Raw genomic sequence first — 20122 nt, forward strand, 5'->3', positions numbered from 1 at the left:
TGGGGGTGAGAGACAGATATGTGTTGAGAGAGAGTGAGAGAGAGAGAGAGACAGGGGTGGGGGTGAGAGACAGATATGTGTTGAGAGAGAGTGAGAGAGAGACAGGGGTGGGGGTGAGAGGGAGATAAGTGTTGAGAGACAGTGAGAGAGAGAGACAGGGGTGGGGGTGAGAGACAGATATGTGTTGAGAGACAGTGAGAGAGAGAGACAGGGGTGGGGGTGAGAGACAGATATGTGTTGAGAGAGAGTGAGACAGGGGTGGGGGTGAGAGAGACAGAGAGCAGAGATAGCCTGAAGAAGGAGAAGAGATATTAGCTGGGCAGAGGAAACGCTGCAGGATGAACAGAGAGAGAGAGAGAGAGAACGGAGAGGAGAGAAACAGAGAGACAACGCGAACAGAGGAGAGGCAAAACACAGATAGATCAGGCGATGAGATGTGTCAGAGACAGGAGCGGGAGGCAGAGATTTACAGTCAACAGACTTTGACATAATCTGGCAGGAAAGGAACAGATTCCAAAAGGAAATGCCGGCGAGGGCAGAGAGAAACAGAGGGGGAGAAATTACATTTGGGAGATGGAGGAGAGAGAGAAGAGATGGAGAGATTGGCCAAGAGAGAGAGGGAAAAGGAAATGGAAGTGTAGACATCTAGCTTAGTTTACCACATCCTGCAATGTCAATGCACAAGTTGACTTATATCAGATATAGGCCACACATGAGCATGTGGGTCTGGGCAGGTGTGATGTAATTGATGTTTGTTGTCATTTGTATGTTTTGTATTACTTAAAAAAAAAAAAATCTCACAGCTACAACAAAATATATAATCCATACATGTGTCGAAATAGTCTCTAACAAAACACTTCTCGTCTCAAACCTCACAAACAAGCAACATCTCCTTTTGCAGTTGAACAATTAAGCATAAAAAGAGGGGAACTTTTCCAGAGAAAAGGCAGCAACAGCCTGTATCGCGCATCTCCACCATGTTTCCATAGCATCCCCCTCCATAAAACAAAAGGATGAGAAACATCACTTCCATCTGTTTCAGTTCATTTCTCACACTCATCTCCATCTGTGCCGAGAGAACAATGGCCTACATTCCCCGCTACTGTACATTATCCACAGTGTAGACATCACACATGGCCTACTCCCAAAGTGTGAGTCACTAGCTTCCACTCTATCCGGGAAACTTCCAAAGGTCAAAGACAAGATTGCATTAGAATAATACATAAACATTAGCATTGGGGGCTTGCTGCCTTTGCTCTGCTTTGAAGATGATGACAGTACACTATGTTAGCGAGTCAGCTAACTCATCTTTTACCTACAGTACAGTATGCTAAGGACTGAGCGCTTTTACCTACAGTACAGTATGCTAAGGACTTTAGCGCTTTTACCTACTGTACAGTATGCTAAGGACTTAGCGCTTTTACCTACAGTACAGTATGCTAAGGAATTAGCACTTTATTATACACAGTACAGTATGCTAAGGAATTAGCGCTTTTATCTACAGTACAGTATGCTAAGGAATTAGCGCTTTTAACTGCAGTACAGTATGCTAAGGAATTAGCGCTTTTACCTACAGTACAGTATGCTAAGGAATTAGCGCTTTTACCTACAGTACAGTATGCTAAGGAATTAGCGCTTCTATCTACAGTACAGTATGCTAAGGACTTAGCGCTCTTACCTACAGTACGGTATGCTAAGGAATTAGCGCTTTTGCCTACAGTACAGTATGCTAAGGAATTAGCGCTTTTATCTGCAGAACAGTATGCTAAGGAATTAGCGCTTTTATCTACAGTACAGTATGCTAAGGAATTAGCGCTTTTATCTACAGTACAGCATGCTAAGGAATTAGCGCTTTTACCTACAGTACAGTATGCTAAGGAATTAGCGCTTTTGCCTACAGTACAATATGCTAAGGAATTAGCGCTTTTATCTACAGTACAGTATGCTAAGGAATTAGCGCTTTTGCCTACAGTACAATATGCTAAGGAATTAGCGCTTTTATCTACAGTACAGTATGCTAAGGAATTAGCGCTTTTATCTACAGTACAGTATGCTAAGGAATTAGCGCTTTTGCTTACAGTACAATATGCTAAGGAATTAGCGCTTTTATCTACTGTACAGTATGCTAAGGAATTAGCGCTTTTATCTACAGTACAGTATGCTAAGGAATTAGCGATTTTTCCTACAGTATATTATGCTAAGGACTTTTCACCGTACTGAACCAATCCCGAGCCAAACCAACTGTATTGAGCTGGCCTGGTTATGCATTCACCATAGTTAATAATAATAATAATAATAATGTATTTTGTTTAACGCTTTTCATTACAGAAAATAATCTCAAAACACATAAAAAGCAAAACAAACAAACAACACGATTAAATTGAGGTGGTAGAGAGATTGAACGTCTCTATTTTTCTGGGAACGTGCTAAGGTGCATTAGAAAAAAAGGGTATTAGCTGTTCAGCTAGCTCCTGATCTTACCTTCCTTGCAGTACTTCCCCTTGTAGCGAGTGTGCGTGCAGTCACAGTGTACCTCGCCATACTGGATGGAGCAGAAACCTCCGTTGAGGCAGGGGTTCTGCTTGGTGCACAGGTACTCCATGTCACTCTGGATGCCCTGGCTGTTGAGCAGGGTGGGGGGTGTCTCTCCCACCTTCAGGTTGGAGATCAGGCCCAGGAACGGGGGCTCGTACTTCACCGTGCTGGAGGTGAGGGCTGAGAGGCGCACGTCGGGCGGGATGCCGCCCACGAACAGGTCGCTGACCACCGCCATCTCCTTCCGCTTGGACTTGACCTCCGCCATCTTGGTCTCGCCGTCCACCATCAGCAGAGTCTCGCGGAAGTTGCGGGTGAGGAGCACCATGTGCCAGCGGTCGTCGTTGACCTGGGTTTCCATGTGTAAAGTGGCGGGCTCGGCACAGTGGATGGCAAAGCGCAGCTGGAGGCGCCCTCCAGCGATCAGGAGCTCCATGAAGTCACAGTTGCCGCCGTCGTCTAGATAGAGCAACAGAGCCTTGCTGATGTTGGTCTTGAGGCTGAAGCTCAGCTCGCCCAGCGAGCCCGCCTCCCAGCGCCCGTAGCGGGCCCACTGGCCGGGGGCCCCGCCGAACTCCAGCGCCCGGGCTGTCACCAGCAGACTGAGGAACACCAAGGGCCCCATGAGCAAAGCGGAAAACCTCAATCCACTCGTCATGGTTACAATCCCAATCCTAATAACCCTGCTATTGGTTCAAATCCTCCACACAGTGACGTAGCTCGGCCTAGACTAGCTACAGCTGCAGCTGCTGTAGTTTCGTTTTTGTTAAGTGTAAACAATAGTTGTTATGTCTGATTCCTTCTAGGCAGAGACTCCTCCTCTAGGCTGACTCCTCCTCTAGGCTGACTCCTCCTCTAGGCAGACTCCTCCTCTAGGCTGACTCCTCCTCTAGGCTGACTCCTCCTCTAGGCTGGGGGATATGTCAGAGAAGCAAAACCCTCACAGGACCCAATTCCAGATTCCAACCCTGCTCGGCAGTTTCTTTTTTTTTGCTTTACTTCTTGGCTGCTTTATCCTGACTCTCTTCTCCGTCTCTCCATTGGTTGGTACCTCTGGGACTGACTGGGAAAAACGAGGCCAGCGGACGGTTAGGGGGAATTACGATAATTTTATCACAGCGTTCCGTTCCCCAACTCAACTCCTTATTCCAAAGAGAAATCCCCTGGAATCCAGATGTAGCTTTTTAGGAAACGTATGTCAGTCTCTGTGGGCGTGTTTTATAGATGTCGTTTTTGGGAAAGGGGGGGGGGGAGAAGGGGAGGAAGAGAGAGAGCGCTGAGGAGGAGTGTGTCAGAGCTGTCTGGTGTCACGTGGACAGCAGGGTATGTTCATGGCGCCAACGGCGTTAAAGCCTTCCTCTCCTGAAGCCTCTGGTTGGTCCACCACAGGTTAGACTGGTCTGGGTCCCCTCATCGTCCCCACAGTCAGGGATCTGGAAGAAACAGACAGAGAAACCTCATTAGGCCCTGGTACTTTGTGTAATGGAGGTGGTCCTGTGAAATGCGTGATGAGTAATCTTGTAAGTAAGACTTGTGTTAGCTCCCCAAACTGAAGCCCTAGGCTTTAGCTCATAGCGCCAATGCAGTCTTGTGACTGAAGGGAGATCATGGTTCGAATACAGTAGTAGAAGTAGTAGCAATAATAGCACATGAAAAATAAGCATGGAAATTGTAAATGGAGTTCCTTTGGGGATCTGCTTTGTAGGGGACATATTTCCATTTGCCAGCTGGTCTCTCTTTGATCAAGTTCCCCCTCAGAGACGTGGACAACTTGACTGAATGTTCTATACATGAAATCCATTACTGGTGTCCATTAGTCTGTTGGAAACCAAGACTAGAGTAAGAAATATGTACATATGTCTGGTATGAAGTTCAACATTCATGTGCATGATTTACTCAGAGCCTACTGGGTGTATATCAACAGCCAATCAAAATGCCTCACTCCATCCGTGTTGATTTACTCAGACCCTACTGGGTGTATATCAACAGCCAATCAAAATGCCTTACTCCATACTTGTCTGCCAAGTACAATTGGTCCTAAACACAGTGCTCAAAGCTCCCTAGCATATAATGCTTAAATCCATGACTTGACTATCAATAACTCAGCAATAAGGCTTTCAATAAATCACCGGCCAACCGTTTTTGTATGTAGGCTTTAGGTTCTCCACCTAACTGAACACGCGCACACGAACGCACAAAACGAACGCACAAACACACACAAGCAATCATATTAAAAGTCTCATTTTCAGTGGGATGCCGTGGAGTCAATGGCTGCCAGGATAGCCACTATTGACCCTTGTCCCTGGCCTAATCCGTTCCCATTATTTCTGAAGTGAGATTTAATTTCCATCGCAGACAGTTCACAATTAAACCCCGCTGATCACACTCACTCAGGCTGCCGTGCTTGGCTGCCTGACTTCAGAATGACGACATTATCCATGTGCGAGAGAGAGAGAGAGAGAGAGAGAGAGAGAGAGAGAGAGAGAGAGAGAGAGAGAGAGAGAGAGAGAGAGAGAGAGAGAGAGAGAGAGAGAGAGAGAGTGACCGAGAGGGAGATTGGGGCAAACATTTTCACAGTAATGCTGGCGAGGGAGCGTGTCAGGCCTTGAGGAGAGTGGGAGAAAGATGGAGAAAGGGAGAGAGAAAGCTCGAGAAAGGGAGAGAGAGATGTCTGATTTATTTTGGTCACGCTAGCTGCTTGTTTGCATAAGATCCTCTGCTCTCACACGCGTCCCCATAAATGAATCCCTGCATAATAACATCCATAGATGAAATCATTATTGATATATGGACAATACAGTGCAGATTATGGAGCTAGGACGTCTCATACATACGTCTCATAGCCTGAGACAGCTCAGGCTCTCTTTGGAAGGAGGAAGATGCATATATCTGAAAATGCATATAGGCGATTCCACGCTAGCAGGAATAATGTGCTCTACAAGTAAATCAAATTTCCAGACTGGGCTCTCTGCTAATTCTGAGTTATGATACATTTTATGAAAATTGGACATTGGATTTAAAGGGAACTCCCTCTGCTGGTGATTTGTTGAATGTGCAGTCCTAAAGGAGGGCTGTGATTGGTTATAAACCTATAAAATGTACCAGAGAGCCCACTCTGTGTTCCAATAGTACAGTCGTGGCCAAAAGTTTTGAGAATGACACAAATATAATTTTTCACAAAGTTTGCTGCTTCAGTGTCTTTAGATGTTTTTGTCAGATGTTACTATGGAATACTGAAGTATAATTACAAGCATTTCATAAGTGTCAAAGGCTTTTATTGACAATTACATGAAGTTCATGCAAAGAGTCAATATTTGCAGTGTTGACCCTTCTTTTTCAAGACCTCTGCCCCTGGTGGCAGGGCTGAAATGCAGTGGAAATGTTTTTTGGGGATTCAGTTCATTTGCATGGCAAAGAGGGACTTTGCAATTAATTGCAATTCATCTGATCACTCTTCATAATATTCTGGAGTATATGCAAATGGCCATAATACAAATTGAGGCAGCAGACTTTGTGAAAATTAATATTTGTGTCATTCTCAAAACTTTTGGCCACGACTGTATATTGTAGTATATCCAATTGTATATTGTTCTAAAAATATTCCAAACAATATTTTTTTAAATAAGCTAAATCAAAAAGGGTAATTTTGAGATTTTAATATTAATAATATTTACGTGGAATAAATGAACATGAAAATGTGTATTTCAGAATATAGACGTACTCCATATTTGAAAAGACACTATTGGGAGTATAATGACAATGTGTTGTCTGTATCATGTATGGTTCACAGATCATTGGGTCTTACAGTAAGCAGGATTGTATAGGTCTAAAAAGAGCCTAAATTGGCCACGATTTTCCAAAAAAATGATTTGTGATGCAAATGTACAGAGCATGTCAAAAGATTTCCTTACAATTAAGTTTCTATGTGAGAATTGCCAGAACAATCTGAGATACAAAATGTATTTTCTGCTCCAGCTGGCGTTGAACCAACTTTATCTATTTAGGGTAAATCTTATTATCACTGGTAGAATCTGACCTGAAAAATAAAAACACATTGCTATGGCATACTGTATACACCGATAGGTTTTTAAATTTAGTATAATTGACAGTGGGGATTTTTTTAAATTAAGAGTTACACTGTATCTTTGTCCCAGATGGGTAACAAGAATTGGAATATTCCCTCGTTGTTGCATTGAATATTATCATAGATTTTTTTGTTTTTTTTTGTCTGGAAATCGCTGGCATTTAGCAGAGGGAGCATCTCCTACTGCTTGTACTGTGTGTGTTCGTGCATGCATGTGAGCAGCCTGGTCTAATAGACTAGACGTAACATAGTAAACATAGTAAACGTAAATCCCGTAAATCCCGTAAATCCGGGACATTCAAATTAGTATGGTGTGGCTACATATGACAGATGGTTATGTAAGTAAGTAGAGTGGTTGGTTCGGGTGACTCGGAAGGAATATACAACGAATATCTAGCAACCCAACCCAAAACCCCACCTCTTTAAGGAATACCTAGGATAGGATAAAGTAATCCTTCTACCCCCCCCCTTAAAAGATTTAGATGCACTATTGTAAAGTGGCTGTTCCACTGGATGTCATAAGGTGAATGCACCAATTTGTAAGTCGCTCTGGATAAGAGCGTCTGCTAAATGACTTAAATGTAAATGTTAAATGTAATGTAAATGTTGTGGGTTCAAATCTCATCACGGACAACTTTAGCATTTTGCCTAATTAGCAACTTTTCAACTACTTACTACTTTTTAGCTACACTACATGACAAAATGTATGTGGCCACCTGCACGTGGAACATCTCACTCCAGAATCATGGGCATTAATATGGAGTTAGTCCCCCCTTTGCTTCCATTATTCCTCCAGCAAACTGTACAGTTGGTACTATGCACTGGGGCAGGTAGCGTTCTCCTGGCATCTGCCAAACCCAGGTCGCCCGTTTGGACTGCCAGAGGGTGAAGCGTGATTCATCACGCCAAAGAACACGTTTCCACTGCTCCAGAGTCCAATGGCGGTGAGCTTTACACCACTCCAGCCAACGCTTGGCATTGCGCATGGTTATCTCAGGCTTGTATGCGGCTCGGTAGTGAGTGTTGTAACTTCAGCACTCGGAGGTCCTGTTCTGTGAGCTTGTGTGGTCTACCACTTTGTAGATGAGCCGTTGTTGCTCCTAGACGTTTCCACTTCACAATAACAGCACTTACAGTTGACTGGGCAGCTCTAGCAGGGCAGAAATTAAACAAACCGACTGGTTGGAAAGGTGACATCCTATGACTGTGCCACGTTGAAAGTCACTTCACTTCTACTGCCAATGTTTGTCTATGGAAATTGCATATCTGTGTACACGATTCTATAACCCCGTCAGCAACGGGTGAGGCTGAAATAGCTGAATCCACTCATTTGAAGGGGTGTCCACATACATTTGTATATATAATTTAGTTTGCATCTACTTAGCATGTTAGCAAACCCTTCCCTTAATCCTACCCTTAACCCTTTAGCCTAACTCCTAAATGTAACTCTAACCCTTAACCCTTAAACCCAAACGCTATCCCATGCCCTAGCTAAGGTTAGCCATCTAGCTAGAATTGGTAAAATATTGTAAGCTTAGCAAATTTGTTAAATATAATACAAATTGCCATTTGTAACATATATGAAATGGATGAAGGACATTTACAAGTTAAAACCAACCACACGTAACCTAATATATCACACTAAAAAGTGTTCTCGGATTTACAGAATAATACGAAATGCTCTGAGACCAGGTTGATTTGAGAGAGAAAGAGATACATATTGAGAGAGGGCGGGAGAGAGACATAAAAACATCTGAGACCAGGTTGATTTGAGAGAGAAAGAGATACATATTGAGAGAGGGCGGGAGAGAGACATAAAAACATCTGAGACCAGGTTGATTTGAGAGAGAAAGAGATACATATTGAGAGAGGGCGGGAGAGAGACATAAAAACATTTCCCTCCATCCAGTTTCCATTTCATATGTTATGGGGGTGCCGTCCCTCTATACAACAGTGTCTGTCTTCCAATCCAAGGCACTAAATGAGGCCTGATGTTTCGAGTTTTCTCTAAACACTTTTCTGACCACAAGCATGACATCCATTTGGCTTCTCCTTTTACTGGAGAACCACGGGTTGATACTTTCTCACCCGCAGCCAAACCATCTCGCCCAAACTGAGACAGAGTGAGAGGCTAAGGCAATCTACGCACGCCCCCATACCCCTGACCCCTTTTCTCAGCCAAGCGGGCCTTGGCAACTCTGTCGAGATCCCCTACCGACGTGTGCAGGGTGGCGTGAGGCGACCTCTGACCCCATTACTTTCACATCATTGCATCGAAAGCCTCAACAGAGCTAGTGGAAAGAAGTCCATCCACTGGTGTTTCATTTTTTTTGGTTTTCCCCCTTCCAGCAGTGTTCATATCCTACACACTTATACCACAACCCTGCAGATATTGTCACACCTGTTGTGTGTCTCGCTGTCTTTTTTTCTATCAAAGCTGTGTGTCTCTAGCTGAGTAGGGTGTTGGCTGAGTAGTTGTCTGTGGTTGTTGCTGTACTTATAGCAGTGGTTATGGTTGTGGTCTGGAAGGATACTATACTGCATGTTCACATCTCACTTGAGACACACAAACATAGAGTCTACACAAAAACATGACAACCAAAACACATATGCCAAAATACACATCTCTCACTCTCTTTCTCTCTCTCTTTCGTTCTCCCTCGTTCTCTCTCTCTCTCTTTATGACTCTCTCTCTCTCCCGTTGTCTCTCTTATTTTCCGTCCATGACTATCTCTCTCGATCTCTCTCTCTCTATGAACCTCTCTCTCTCTTTTGTTCTCTCTCTCTCTCTCTCTCTCTCTCTCTCTCTCTCTCTCTCTCTCTCTCTCTCTCTCTCTCTCTCTCTCTCTCTCTCTCTCTCTCTCTCTCTCTCTCTCTCTCTCTCTTTTGTTCTCTCTCTCTCTCTTTTGTTCTCTCTCTTTTTTGTTCTCTCGGTCTGTCTTTCTCTTGTTCTCTGTCTCTCTTGTTCTCTCTCTTTCATTATTTCTCTTTCTCATTCTCTCTCTCTATTTCTTTTCTCACTCTGACACACGCACACACACACACATGGCATAAATCTCTGCTCATGAGAGGTGTGGTGGCGTCTCATCCGCCAGGTAGCTTGCTGCTGCTGCTGCTGTTGCTGAGAGCTAATTAACCACAGAGCCATGCTGAGACACTTGATATTCCTCAGGTTGAAAAGAGAGAGGGAGGGGAGGAAGAGACAAGGGGAGAGAGGGAAGGGGGAGAGAGGGAGGGAGAGGGGAGATGGAAAGGAAAGAGGGAGAGAGTGGTGAGAGGGAAGGAGAGAAATAAAATAAACAGTCCCCCTCTCTTACCCACCATAGACTAGTCCCTCCCTCCTCCTCCCCCCCTCTCACCCACCAGACTAGCCGCTCCCTCCTCCTCCCCTCCCCCTCTCTCACCCACCACAGACTAGCCCCTCCCTCCTCCCACACACGCTCTTACCCACCAGACTAGCCCCTCCCTCCACTCCCCTCTCACCCACCATAGACTAGCCCCTCCCCCTCACTCACCCACCACAGACTAGTCCCTCCCTCCTCCTCCTCCTCTCTCACCCATCAGACTAGCCCCTCCCTCCACCCCCTCTCACCCACCACAGACCAGCCCCTCGCTCCTCCCCCACCCTCTCTGACCCACCACAGACCAGCCCCTCCCTCCTCCCCCCTCTCTCACCCACCACAGACTAGCTCAGACACATCACTTAGTTCTGCTGAAACAAGTCACACCAGGGTTGAGCATTCTCATACTGTAGCTCCAAGTTTCTGAGACAATCAATGGAGAGATCTCCCATTGTCTGTGGAGAATCTCCTCCAAAGCTTCCATAGCCAGCCATGAGATCTCTCCATGGATTGTCTCAGAAACTCAGCCATGCGATGTATCCATTGATTGTCTCAAAAAATCTGAGCCATGAAATCTTTCCAATGATTGTCTCAGAAACTCAGCTACGAGAAGAGGCTATGAGAAGGTGATTTGAAGCAGAAGCTCTATATAGAGATCAACGTTCTACTAACCTCCAAGCCTGGTTCCAAGGATGCACACACATGCAAGTGCAGACACTGACACACCGTACACACACACATGCATACACTGACACACCGTACACACACACATGCAGACACTGACACACCGTACACACACACATGCAGACACTGACACACCGTACACACACTGACACACCGTACACACACTGACACACCGTACACACACTGACACACCGTACACACACTGACACACCGTACACACACTGACACACCGTACACACACACACACTGACACACCGTACACACACACACACACTGACACACCGTACACACACACACACTGACACCGTACTGACACCACACACACACACACACACACACACACACACACACACACACACACACACACACACACACACACACACACACACACACACACACACACACACACACACACACACACACACACACACACTCAAGGGATAATCTGTATTTTGAGCTGAGAGAGAGAGAGAGGCAGAGACCCACTGAGACAGAGAACCTCATCAAGACATCAGCATTTTGCAGATCAAGACAACAAAATGGCTGACACAGTTTGAAAAGAGGGAGCAGGAGAATGAAGAGCAGCGGCGAGTGAGACAGAGAGAGGAGTAGAGTCTGTGTGTTAGGTTCTGAAAAGTCCTGTTGATCAGAGAGAGAGCAGAGAGAGGAGAAAGGCAACTGTGTGTGTCTGTGTGTGTGTGTGAGGGTGTATTACCGAAGTGTGTGTGAGCTATAGAACAGAGAAGAGACCCGCTCCATCACATCAATGACACTTGTGTGTCTGGCCCTGTATGTACCTTTGAGACCGAATTGTGTGTGAGCTATAGAACAGAGAAGAGACCCGCTCCATCACATCAATGACACTTAGTGTCTGGCCCTGTATTACCTTTACAGACCCCTTACCTATCATCCCACACACACACACACACACACACACACACACACACACACACACACACACACACACACACACACACACACACACACACACACACACACACACACACATCCCGTATGGGCCATTATTTACGGTGCCAATCACAACCAGAGAAGAAGAATGGATGTGTAACATTATTGCAGAACTGTCTGCCCTTTCATTGGCTAACAACCTCTCTCCTCCCACATACCCACCTCTTCCTCCCTCTCCCTCTCTCTCTATCAATTCAATGCAATGTTTTTTACTGGCATGGGAAACACATGTTTACATTGCCAAAGCAAGTGAAATGGATAAACAAATGTGAAATACACAATAAAAAGTGAACAGTAAATATTACACTCACACAAGTTCCAAAAGAATAAAGACATTTCAAATGTCATATTATGTCTATATAAAGTGTTGTAATGATGTGCAAATAGTTAATGTACAAAAGGGAAAATAAATAAACATAAATATGGGTTGTATTTACAATGGTGTTTGTTCTTCACTGGTTGACCTTTTCTAGTGGCAACAGGTCACAGATCTTGCTGCTGTGATGGCACACTGTGGTTTCTCTCTCTGTCTCTGACACCAACCTCTTCTTAATGCTTGTTGTTATGCAGGTGAATGAGGACCCAAACTTGGCGAAAACAGAGTCTTTAATCCAGTAAAGTAAAAATACAATCATAAAGCACAATTTCCACTCGTAATGACGAGAACAGACTGGAGACTCGATCTTGAACTGCAGGTTGCCTCGGGAAGGCACTTGAACGTAGCAGACTCAGACACCTGCTCACCACGCAGCATCTGAGGGAAACACGACACGACAGGGCGATACACAGACACAGCACGGTGAACAATAGACAAGGATCCGACAGGGCAGAAACGGAAAACAAGGGGAGAAATAGGGACTCTAATCAGGGGGAAGGATAGGGAACAGGTGTGGGAAGACTAAATGATTGATTAGGGGAATAGGAACAGCTGGGAGCAGGAACGGAGCGATAGAGAGAAGAGAGAGAGGGAGGAAGAGAGAAAGAGGGGAACGAACCTAAAAAGACCAGCAGGGGAAAACGAACAGAGGGAAAAGCAAAATGACAAGACAAAATAAGACAAAACATGACAGTACCCCCCCACTCACCGAGCGCCTCCTGGCGCTCTCGAGGAGGAACACTGGCGGCAACGGAGGAAATCATAGATCACAAACGGTCCAGCACGTCCCGAGAAAGAACCCAACTCCTCTCCTCAGGACCGTAACGAAAAACGATAAAAAGGGAAACTAGGGTACTACTCTAAAAAAAAATGAGACACGGGTAGAGAACTGAAAGCTTTAGAGCAAACAGGACCAAACAGGCCAGGAGAGTAACAACTAGGGACAGACTGAGACACAGCAAGGGCAGGAACAAGAACAGGAGAGATGCGATGGCAGGGAACAGACTGAAACCCAGCAAGACCAGGAGCAGAAGCAGAAAAAAAATTACCAGACTTCTGCGCGCAGTCTGAACACGCAGCCACGAAACGGCGCGTGTCACGCTCCTGAGTAGGCCACCAAAACCGCTGGCGAATAGAAGCAAGCGTACCCCGAACGCCGGGATGGCCAGCTAACTTGGCAGAGTGAGCCCACTGAAGAACAGCCAGACGAGTAGAAACAGGAACGAAAAGAAGGTTACTAGGGCAAGCGCGCGGCGACGCAGTGTGCGTGAGTGCTTGCTTAACCTGTCTCTCAATTCCCCAGACAGTCAACCCGACAACACGCCCAACAGGAGGGATCCCCTCGGGATCGGTAGAAGCCACAGAAGAACTAAAGAGACGGGATAAAGCATGAGGCTTGGTGTTCTTAGTACCCGGGCAATAAGAAATAACGAATTCGAAACGAGCAAAAAACAACGCCCAACGAGCATGACGCGCATTCAGTCGTTTGGCAGAACGGATGTACTCAAGGTTCTTTTGGTCAGTCCAAACGACAAAAGGAACGGTCGCCCCCTCCAACCACTGTCGCCATTTGCCTAGGGCTAAACGGATGGCGAGCAGTTCGCGGTTAGCCACATCATAGTTACGTTCCGACGGTGACAGGCGATGAGAAAAATACGCACAAGGGTGGACCCCATCGTCAGTATCGGAGCGCTGGGACAGAATGGCTCCCACGCCCACCCCCGACGCGTCAACCTCAACAAAAAACTGTTTAGTGACGTCAGGTGCAACAAGGATAGGAGCGGATGCAAAACGCTTCTTGAAGAGATCAGAACAACAATCATACGACCGGTGAGGAGGAAGGGAGTTGGTTCTGGACCGACTGAAGACCGTGCGCAGACCATGATATTCCTCCGGCACTCCTGTCAAATCACCAGGTTCCTCCTGAGAAGAGGGGACAGAACAAACAGGAGAAATAGCAGACCTTAAACACCTCACATGACAAGAAACGTTCCAGGAAAGGATAGAATTACTAGACCAATCAAAAGAAGGATTATGACACACTAGCCAGGGATGACCCAAAACAACAGGTGTAAAAGGTGAACAAAAAATCAAAAAAGAAATGGTCTCACTATGGTTACCAGATACAGTGAGGGTTAAAGGTAGTGTTTCATATAATATACTGGGGAGAGGACTACCATCCAAGGCAAACATGACCGTGGGCTCCCTAACTGTCTGAGAGGAATGTCATGTTCCGCGCCCAGGCTTCGTCCATAAAACAGCCCTCTGCCCCAGAGTCTATTAATGCACTGCAGGAAGCTGCCGATCCGGTCCAGCGTAGATGGACCGGTAAGGTAGTACATGTACTTGACGGAGAGGACCGTCTAGTAGCGCTTATCAGTCGCCCTCCGCTTACTGATGAGCTCTGGCCTTTAACTGGACATGAAATGACAAAATGACCAGCGGAACCGCAATAGAGACAGAGGCGGTTGGTGATTCTCCGTTCCCTCTCCTTAGTCGAGATGCGAATACCCCCAGCTGCATGGGCTCAACACCTGAGTCAGTGGGGAAAGACGGTAGTGTCGGAGAGAGGGGAGACACAGTTAACGCGAGCTCTCTTCTATGAGCTCGGTGACGAAGATCTACCCGTCGTTCAATGCGAATAGCGAGTTCAATCAAAGAATCCACGCTGGATGGAACCTCCCGAGAGAGAATCTCATCCTTAACCTTAGCGTGGAGTCCCTCCAGAAAACGAGCGAGCAACGCCTGCTCGTTCCAGTTACTGGAGGCAGCAAGAGTGCGAAACTCTATAGAGTAATCCGTTATGGATCGATTACCTTGACATAGGGAAGACAGGGACCAGGAAGCTTCTTTCCCAAAAACTGAGCGATCAAAAACCCTTATCATCTCCTCTTTAAAGTTCAGATAATTGTTAGTACACTCAGCGCTTGCCTCCCAGATAGCTGTGCCCCACTGCCGAGCCCGACCAGTAAGGAGTGATATGACGTAGGCAATCCGAGGTCTCTCTCTTGAGTATGTGTTGGGTTGGAGAGAGAACACTATATCACACTGGGTGAGAAAGGAGCGGCACTCAGTGGGCTGCCCAGAATAACATGGTGGGTTATTAACCCTAGGTTCCGGAGGCTCGGAAGAACCGGAAGTAGCTGGTGACACGAGACGAAGACTCTGATACTGTCCTGAGAGGTCGGAGACCTGAGCGGCCAGGGTCTCAACGGCATGTCGAGCAGCAGACAATTCCTGCTCGTGTCTGCCGAGCATCGCTCCCTGGAACTCGAGAGTAGAGTAGAGAGAATCCATAGTCGCTGGGTCCATTCTTGGTCGGATCCTTCTGTTATGCAGGTGAATGAGGACCCAAAAGCGACTTGGCGAAAACAGAGTCTTTAATCCAGTAAAGTAAAAATACAATCATAAAGCACAATTTCCACTCGTAATGACGAGAACAGACTGGAGACTCGATCTTGAACTGCAGGTTGCCTCGGGAAGGCACTTGAACGTAGCAGACTCAGACACCTGCTCACCACGCAGCATCTGAGGGAAACACGACACGACAGGGCGATACACAGACACAGCACGGTGAACAATAGACAAGGATCCGACAGGGCAGAAACGGAAAACAAGGGGAGAAATAGGGACTCTAATCAGGGGGAAGGATAGGGAACAGGTGTGGGAAGACTAAATGATTGATTAGGGGAATAGGAACAGCTGGGAGCAGGAACGGAGCGATAGAGAGAAGAGAGAGAGGGAGGAAGAGAGAAAGAGGGGAACGAACCTAAAAAGACCAGCAGGGGGAAAACGAACAGAGGGAAAAGCAAAATGACAAGACAAAATAAGACAAAACATGACACTTGTTCTCGCTCGTCACCCAACCCCCCTCCTTTCTCTCACGCTTTGATTTTCACATTCATCCCTGCTGTCTATTCCCCAGCCTATGAAGGGGGGGGGGGGGAGTAGCAGGGATTGCTGGTTCAATTATGACCAACGAGTTTTAAGTGCTGCAGACTGAAAGCGTGGAGCAGAGGTTTCGAGGAACTAGCTGTTTAGGGTGACGATTGTTTTCTAAACGAGATCTGTCATTGATGAATATGAATTGGAACCTCTGCAGCTGAGAGGAGGAACGCTGTAACCTGTTCCGATCTGAACTAGTGTGTGAGTATTAGTGTGTTGGTTAGTGAATGCCTGAAGCTGTTTTGGTAGAAGCACACAATACCTTTTTGGCCGTGCCCGGAGACTCTGACTCACTCTGACTCACTCACTCACTCCCTCCCTCCCTCCCTCCCTCCCGTTCCAAGGAAACATCTAAAAGGAACTGATACCTAGTGGTATGGGACAATGGCCTTGTGTCTATTTTAGAGGTGAAACACCGCTCTACAGACAAACCATTCAGATGCAGACAGACAGTCATTCTGCACTGCATAATAGGAGAATTCCTCATTTCAGGATTCCTAACAATGCTGTGTATATTGTCATTCATTGCAGAGCAAGGAGACATGAACTATACAAATATTTGGATGAAACACAAACTACTGCATATTGTAGTAATGTCTTGTAGTTATTTAAGTGTGATTTCATGAATTTTGACTTAGTTGTTTTACCGCAAAAAATGGGTAACTCATGACAACTGTATGCAATTACCAATACAAATATTTAGGCAGTTTTGTTTATCAGATGAAAGTTAAAAACATGAATAAACATTCCTCTGAGCTGCTAACTACCCAGATACCACCACTTATACGATGGAGAGCTGATATCAAGCTGTCAACATGTGCTCATGACGTTCCTCAGCACCTTGAGAGCTTTCAGGCATAAGACGTGACGACGCCCCCATTGCAAAAAGCGGAGGGCATCAATTCCATGTCCCCTGGATGCAATAAAACGTCATCTCTCTTTTCCAGAGGGTCATGTGACAAGTAGCCTTTCAACAACACCAACAGCCAGCCAGACAGGGAGCTAGTCACACAGCCAGACAGGCATCCAGACAGGCGGCCAGACAGGCAGCCAGACAGGCAGGATGTGGGGGAGAAAGAGAGAAGAGAAGTGCGCTCCATCTCAAGGAAACATAAGCACCGTCATTACTTTTTCATGAGCCAGGCGGCAATTAGAATGAAGAGATTGAGAGATGGAGGGGAGAGAGAAATGAACACACACACACAGAGACAAACACAAACGAAAGCACATACACACACACAAACAAACGCACACAAGCAGGCACCCACCCACACGCACAGAGACAAAACACAAATGAACGAACACACACACACACACACACAAACACAAACAGGCGCCCACACACACACTTTAGGAAGTGTAGCTACCAGTTGCTGGCAGAATCGTGTGTGTGTGTGTCTGCCAAATTCATTTTGACAGATGTTTAGGGCTTTGCAAGCATTGAGGTCTAAATACCGATGTGTGGGTTCATTACAAACCTGTCAAATAATATTCCCCTGTAAGTCCTATTGTGGGGCTCTTAATGTGGTAATTTCAAAATCAAATTCCATTTTCATAACTTATTATGATTATGGAATGCAAATCTGAAATAATGGTCATTTTAATGTTAAGGTTCATTCCCGATTCGAGTTAGCAGCACTACACTGTCCGGAAAAAAGCCTTAGTTCGAGTGAGGATAAATACACCCCTAAAACGCCCACACACCACAATAGAGAGAGAGAGCTAGCGAGAGAGAGCGCGAGAGAGAGCGAGGGAGAGCGAGAGAGAGACTGCGAGAGAGAGAGAGAGAAAGAGAGAAGCAATTCAGATTAAATTGGCTGCCGTAAATGACACTCGATTACCATCTTAAATATACTGTCAAAAAGCAATTTGCGTCGCACATGCCAGAGGCCTGAAATTTGCACCTTATTAAGAGGCCTGGGCTATCATTTAGGATCTTGTTTCCCCTTCCTACCTACCATTTACCCACAAACCTCCTCCCTAACTTTGCACCTGGTTTACGGCGGCCATCTTAGCCCGGTGTGATAGTGGGGGGTAAAGGGAGGGAAAGGGAGGGGGGGGGGGGGGGGCTGTATTCTGAGTAATAATGAATGCAGGAAGGACTTAATCGGTGTAGTTTAGGATGGATTCGTCCATTTATCGTCCTTCTTTCCAATCTTCCACAATGCAATCTCACAGAAGGCTATGTCAAAATGAGGAGGTAACAGCAGCCTAACAACTTGCAGGTTGTACTTGAAATTGATGAGGGAGCTTTACAATTATCAATGTCTTAGACCAACTAAAACCTCCCCAAAAATGCAATAAGTTCAAATGGGGAAAAATGAAGATGATTGGTAAAACAATTCAGTCTTTCGTTTGTTTGGTTCTTTTTCCTCGGGTGCCATAAAAGCAACATTAGCAAAAGCAACAAACCTCCTTCCACTGACACCTAAAATATGACCAGGCTCTTGAGCCTTTATTGGCTTATAAACCTCGTTACTTGGGACTAAGAAGGTGTTATTCACATCAGCTCTTACCACAGCACCACACCGCTACCCCACGTTAACCATACAAATCGGCATTTCTGTCACCGTTCCTTAGTTTGTGAAAACATCCTGAGGTGCCAAACACATCGGATAAATGGTGCGTGTGAATCCCAAATGCTACCCTATTTCCGATTTAGTCAACTACTTTAGACCAGAACCCTGTTCCCTATTTAGTGCACTACTTTTGACCAAAAGTAGAGTTTTATATACAGAATAGGGTGCCATTTGGGACTCATCTTACTGTATCATAAATAGCACATAGGAGACCACGAGAATCTATCTGAGGCACAGAAGTAATAAACCCACGTAATATTGTTCTTGCCATTACGAGTTTGCAATTTCCAACAATGTTCGGGATCGAAAATATGATTAATGATTACTGAGAAAAAAGGCAGTAGGGCATAGATATCGTAGGTGAGCAATGCGTTTAATTTTGCAGACCTTGTAACGCTCGCAACACTCATTACCGTCGTCATTACCATCGTCTCATTCCACCCGGCGCACTTCCTATGGTGAATTATTGATCTCCACAATATGGTCACGAGCACTGTCATACAAAACACCTCTCACCCTCCTCTACCCCGTTCCATTTCTCCCCCCCCCTCCATTTCTCTCTCCCCCCTCCATCTCTCTCGCCTATCCCCCCTCCATCTCTCTCTCCTATCCTCCCTCGATCTCTCAACCTATCCTCCCTCCATCTCTCTCTCCTATCCTCCCTCCATCTTTCTCTCATATCCTCCCTCCATCTCTCTCTCATATCCTCCACCCTCCATGTCTCTCTCCTCTCCTCCCTCCATCTTTCTCTCCTCTCCTCCCTCCATCTCTCTCTCCTATCCTCCCTCCATCTTTCTCTCCTATCCTCCCTTCATCTCCCTCTCCTATCCTCCACTCCATCTCTCTCTCATATCCTCCACCCTCCCTCTCCTCTCCTCTCATCTCCTCCACTCCATCTCTCTCATCTCCTCCCTCCATCTCACTCTCATCTCCTCCATCTCTCTCTCATCTCCTCCACTCCATCTCTCTCTCGTATCCTCCACCCTTCATCTCTCTCATCTCCTCCACTCATCAATCTCTCATCTCCTTCCTCCATCTCTCTCTCCTATCCTCCCTCCATCTCGCTCTCATCTCCTCCCTCTGCCTTTCTCTCCTATCCTCCCTCCATGTCTCTCTACTCTCCTTCCTCCATCTCTCTCTCATCTCCTCCACTCCATCTCTCTCTCGTATCCTCCACCCTTCATCTCTCTCATCTCCTCCACTCCATCTCTCTCATCTCCTCTCTTCATCAATCTCTCATCTCCTCCCTCCATCTCTCTCTCCTATCTTCCCTCCCTCCATCTCGCTCTCATCTCCTCCCTCCATCTTTCTCTCCTATCCTCCCTCCATGTCTCTCTACTCTCCTTCCTCCATCTCTCTCTCATCTCCTCCACTCCATCTCTATCTCGTATCCTCCATCCTTCATCTCTCTCATCTCCTCCACTCATCAATCTCTCATCTCCTCCCTACATCTCTCTCTTCTATCCTCCCTCCATCTCGCTCTCATCTCCTCCCTCCGTCTTTCTCTCCTATCGTCCCTCCATGTCTCTCTCCTCTCCTTCCTCCATCTCTCTCATCTCTTCCACTCCATCTCTCTCTCCTATCCTCCCTCCACCTCTTTCTCATCTCC

At 46.2% G+C, this 20122-nt stretch overlaps 1 protein-coding gene across 7 annotated transcripts in view; it reads right to left on the reverse strand.

Moving 5' to 3' along the window:
- The window catches only part of LOC124013620 (neurexin-2-like), a 1135017-nt gene that overhangs the window by 984845 nt on the left and 130050 nt on the right, over nt 1-20122 (reverse strand). For all 7 annotated transcript variants that reach the window (XM_046327950.1, XM_046327944.1, XM_046327948.1 and 4 more), the window contains exon 2: nt 2482-3968. In XM_046327950.1, the coding sequence (XP_046183906.1) occupies nt 2482-3193 (712 nt within the window). In that variant the 5' untranslated portion in view covers nt 3194-3968. The remainder of the gene's footprint in view (nt 1-2481; nt 3969-20122) is intronic.

Source organism: Oncorhynchus gorbuscha, linkage group LG25 (assembly GCF_021184085.1).
Source record: "Oncorhynchus gorbuscha isolate QuinsamMale2020 ecotype Even-year linkage group LG25, OgorEven_v1.0, whole genome shotgun sequence".
Taxonomy (NCBI): Eukaryota; Metazoa; Chordata; class Actinopteri; order Salmoniformes; family Salmonidae; genus Oncorhynchus; species Oncorhynchus gorbuscha.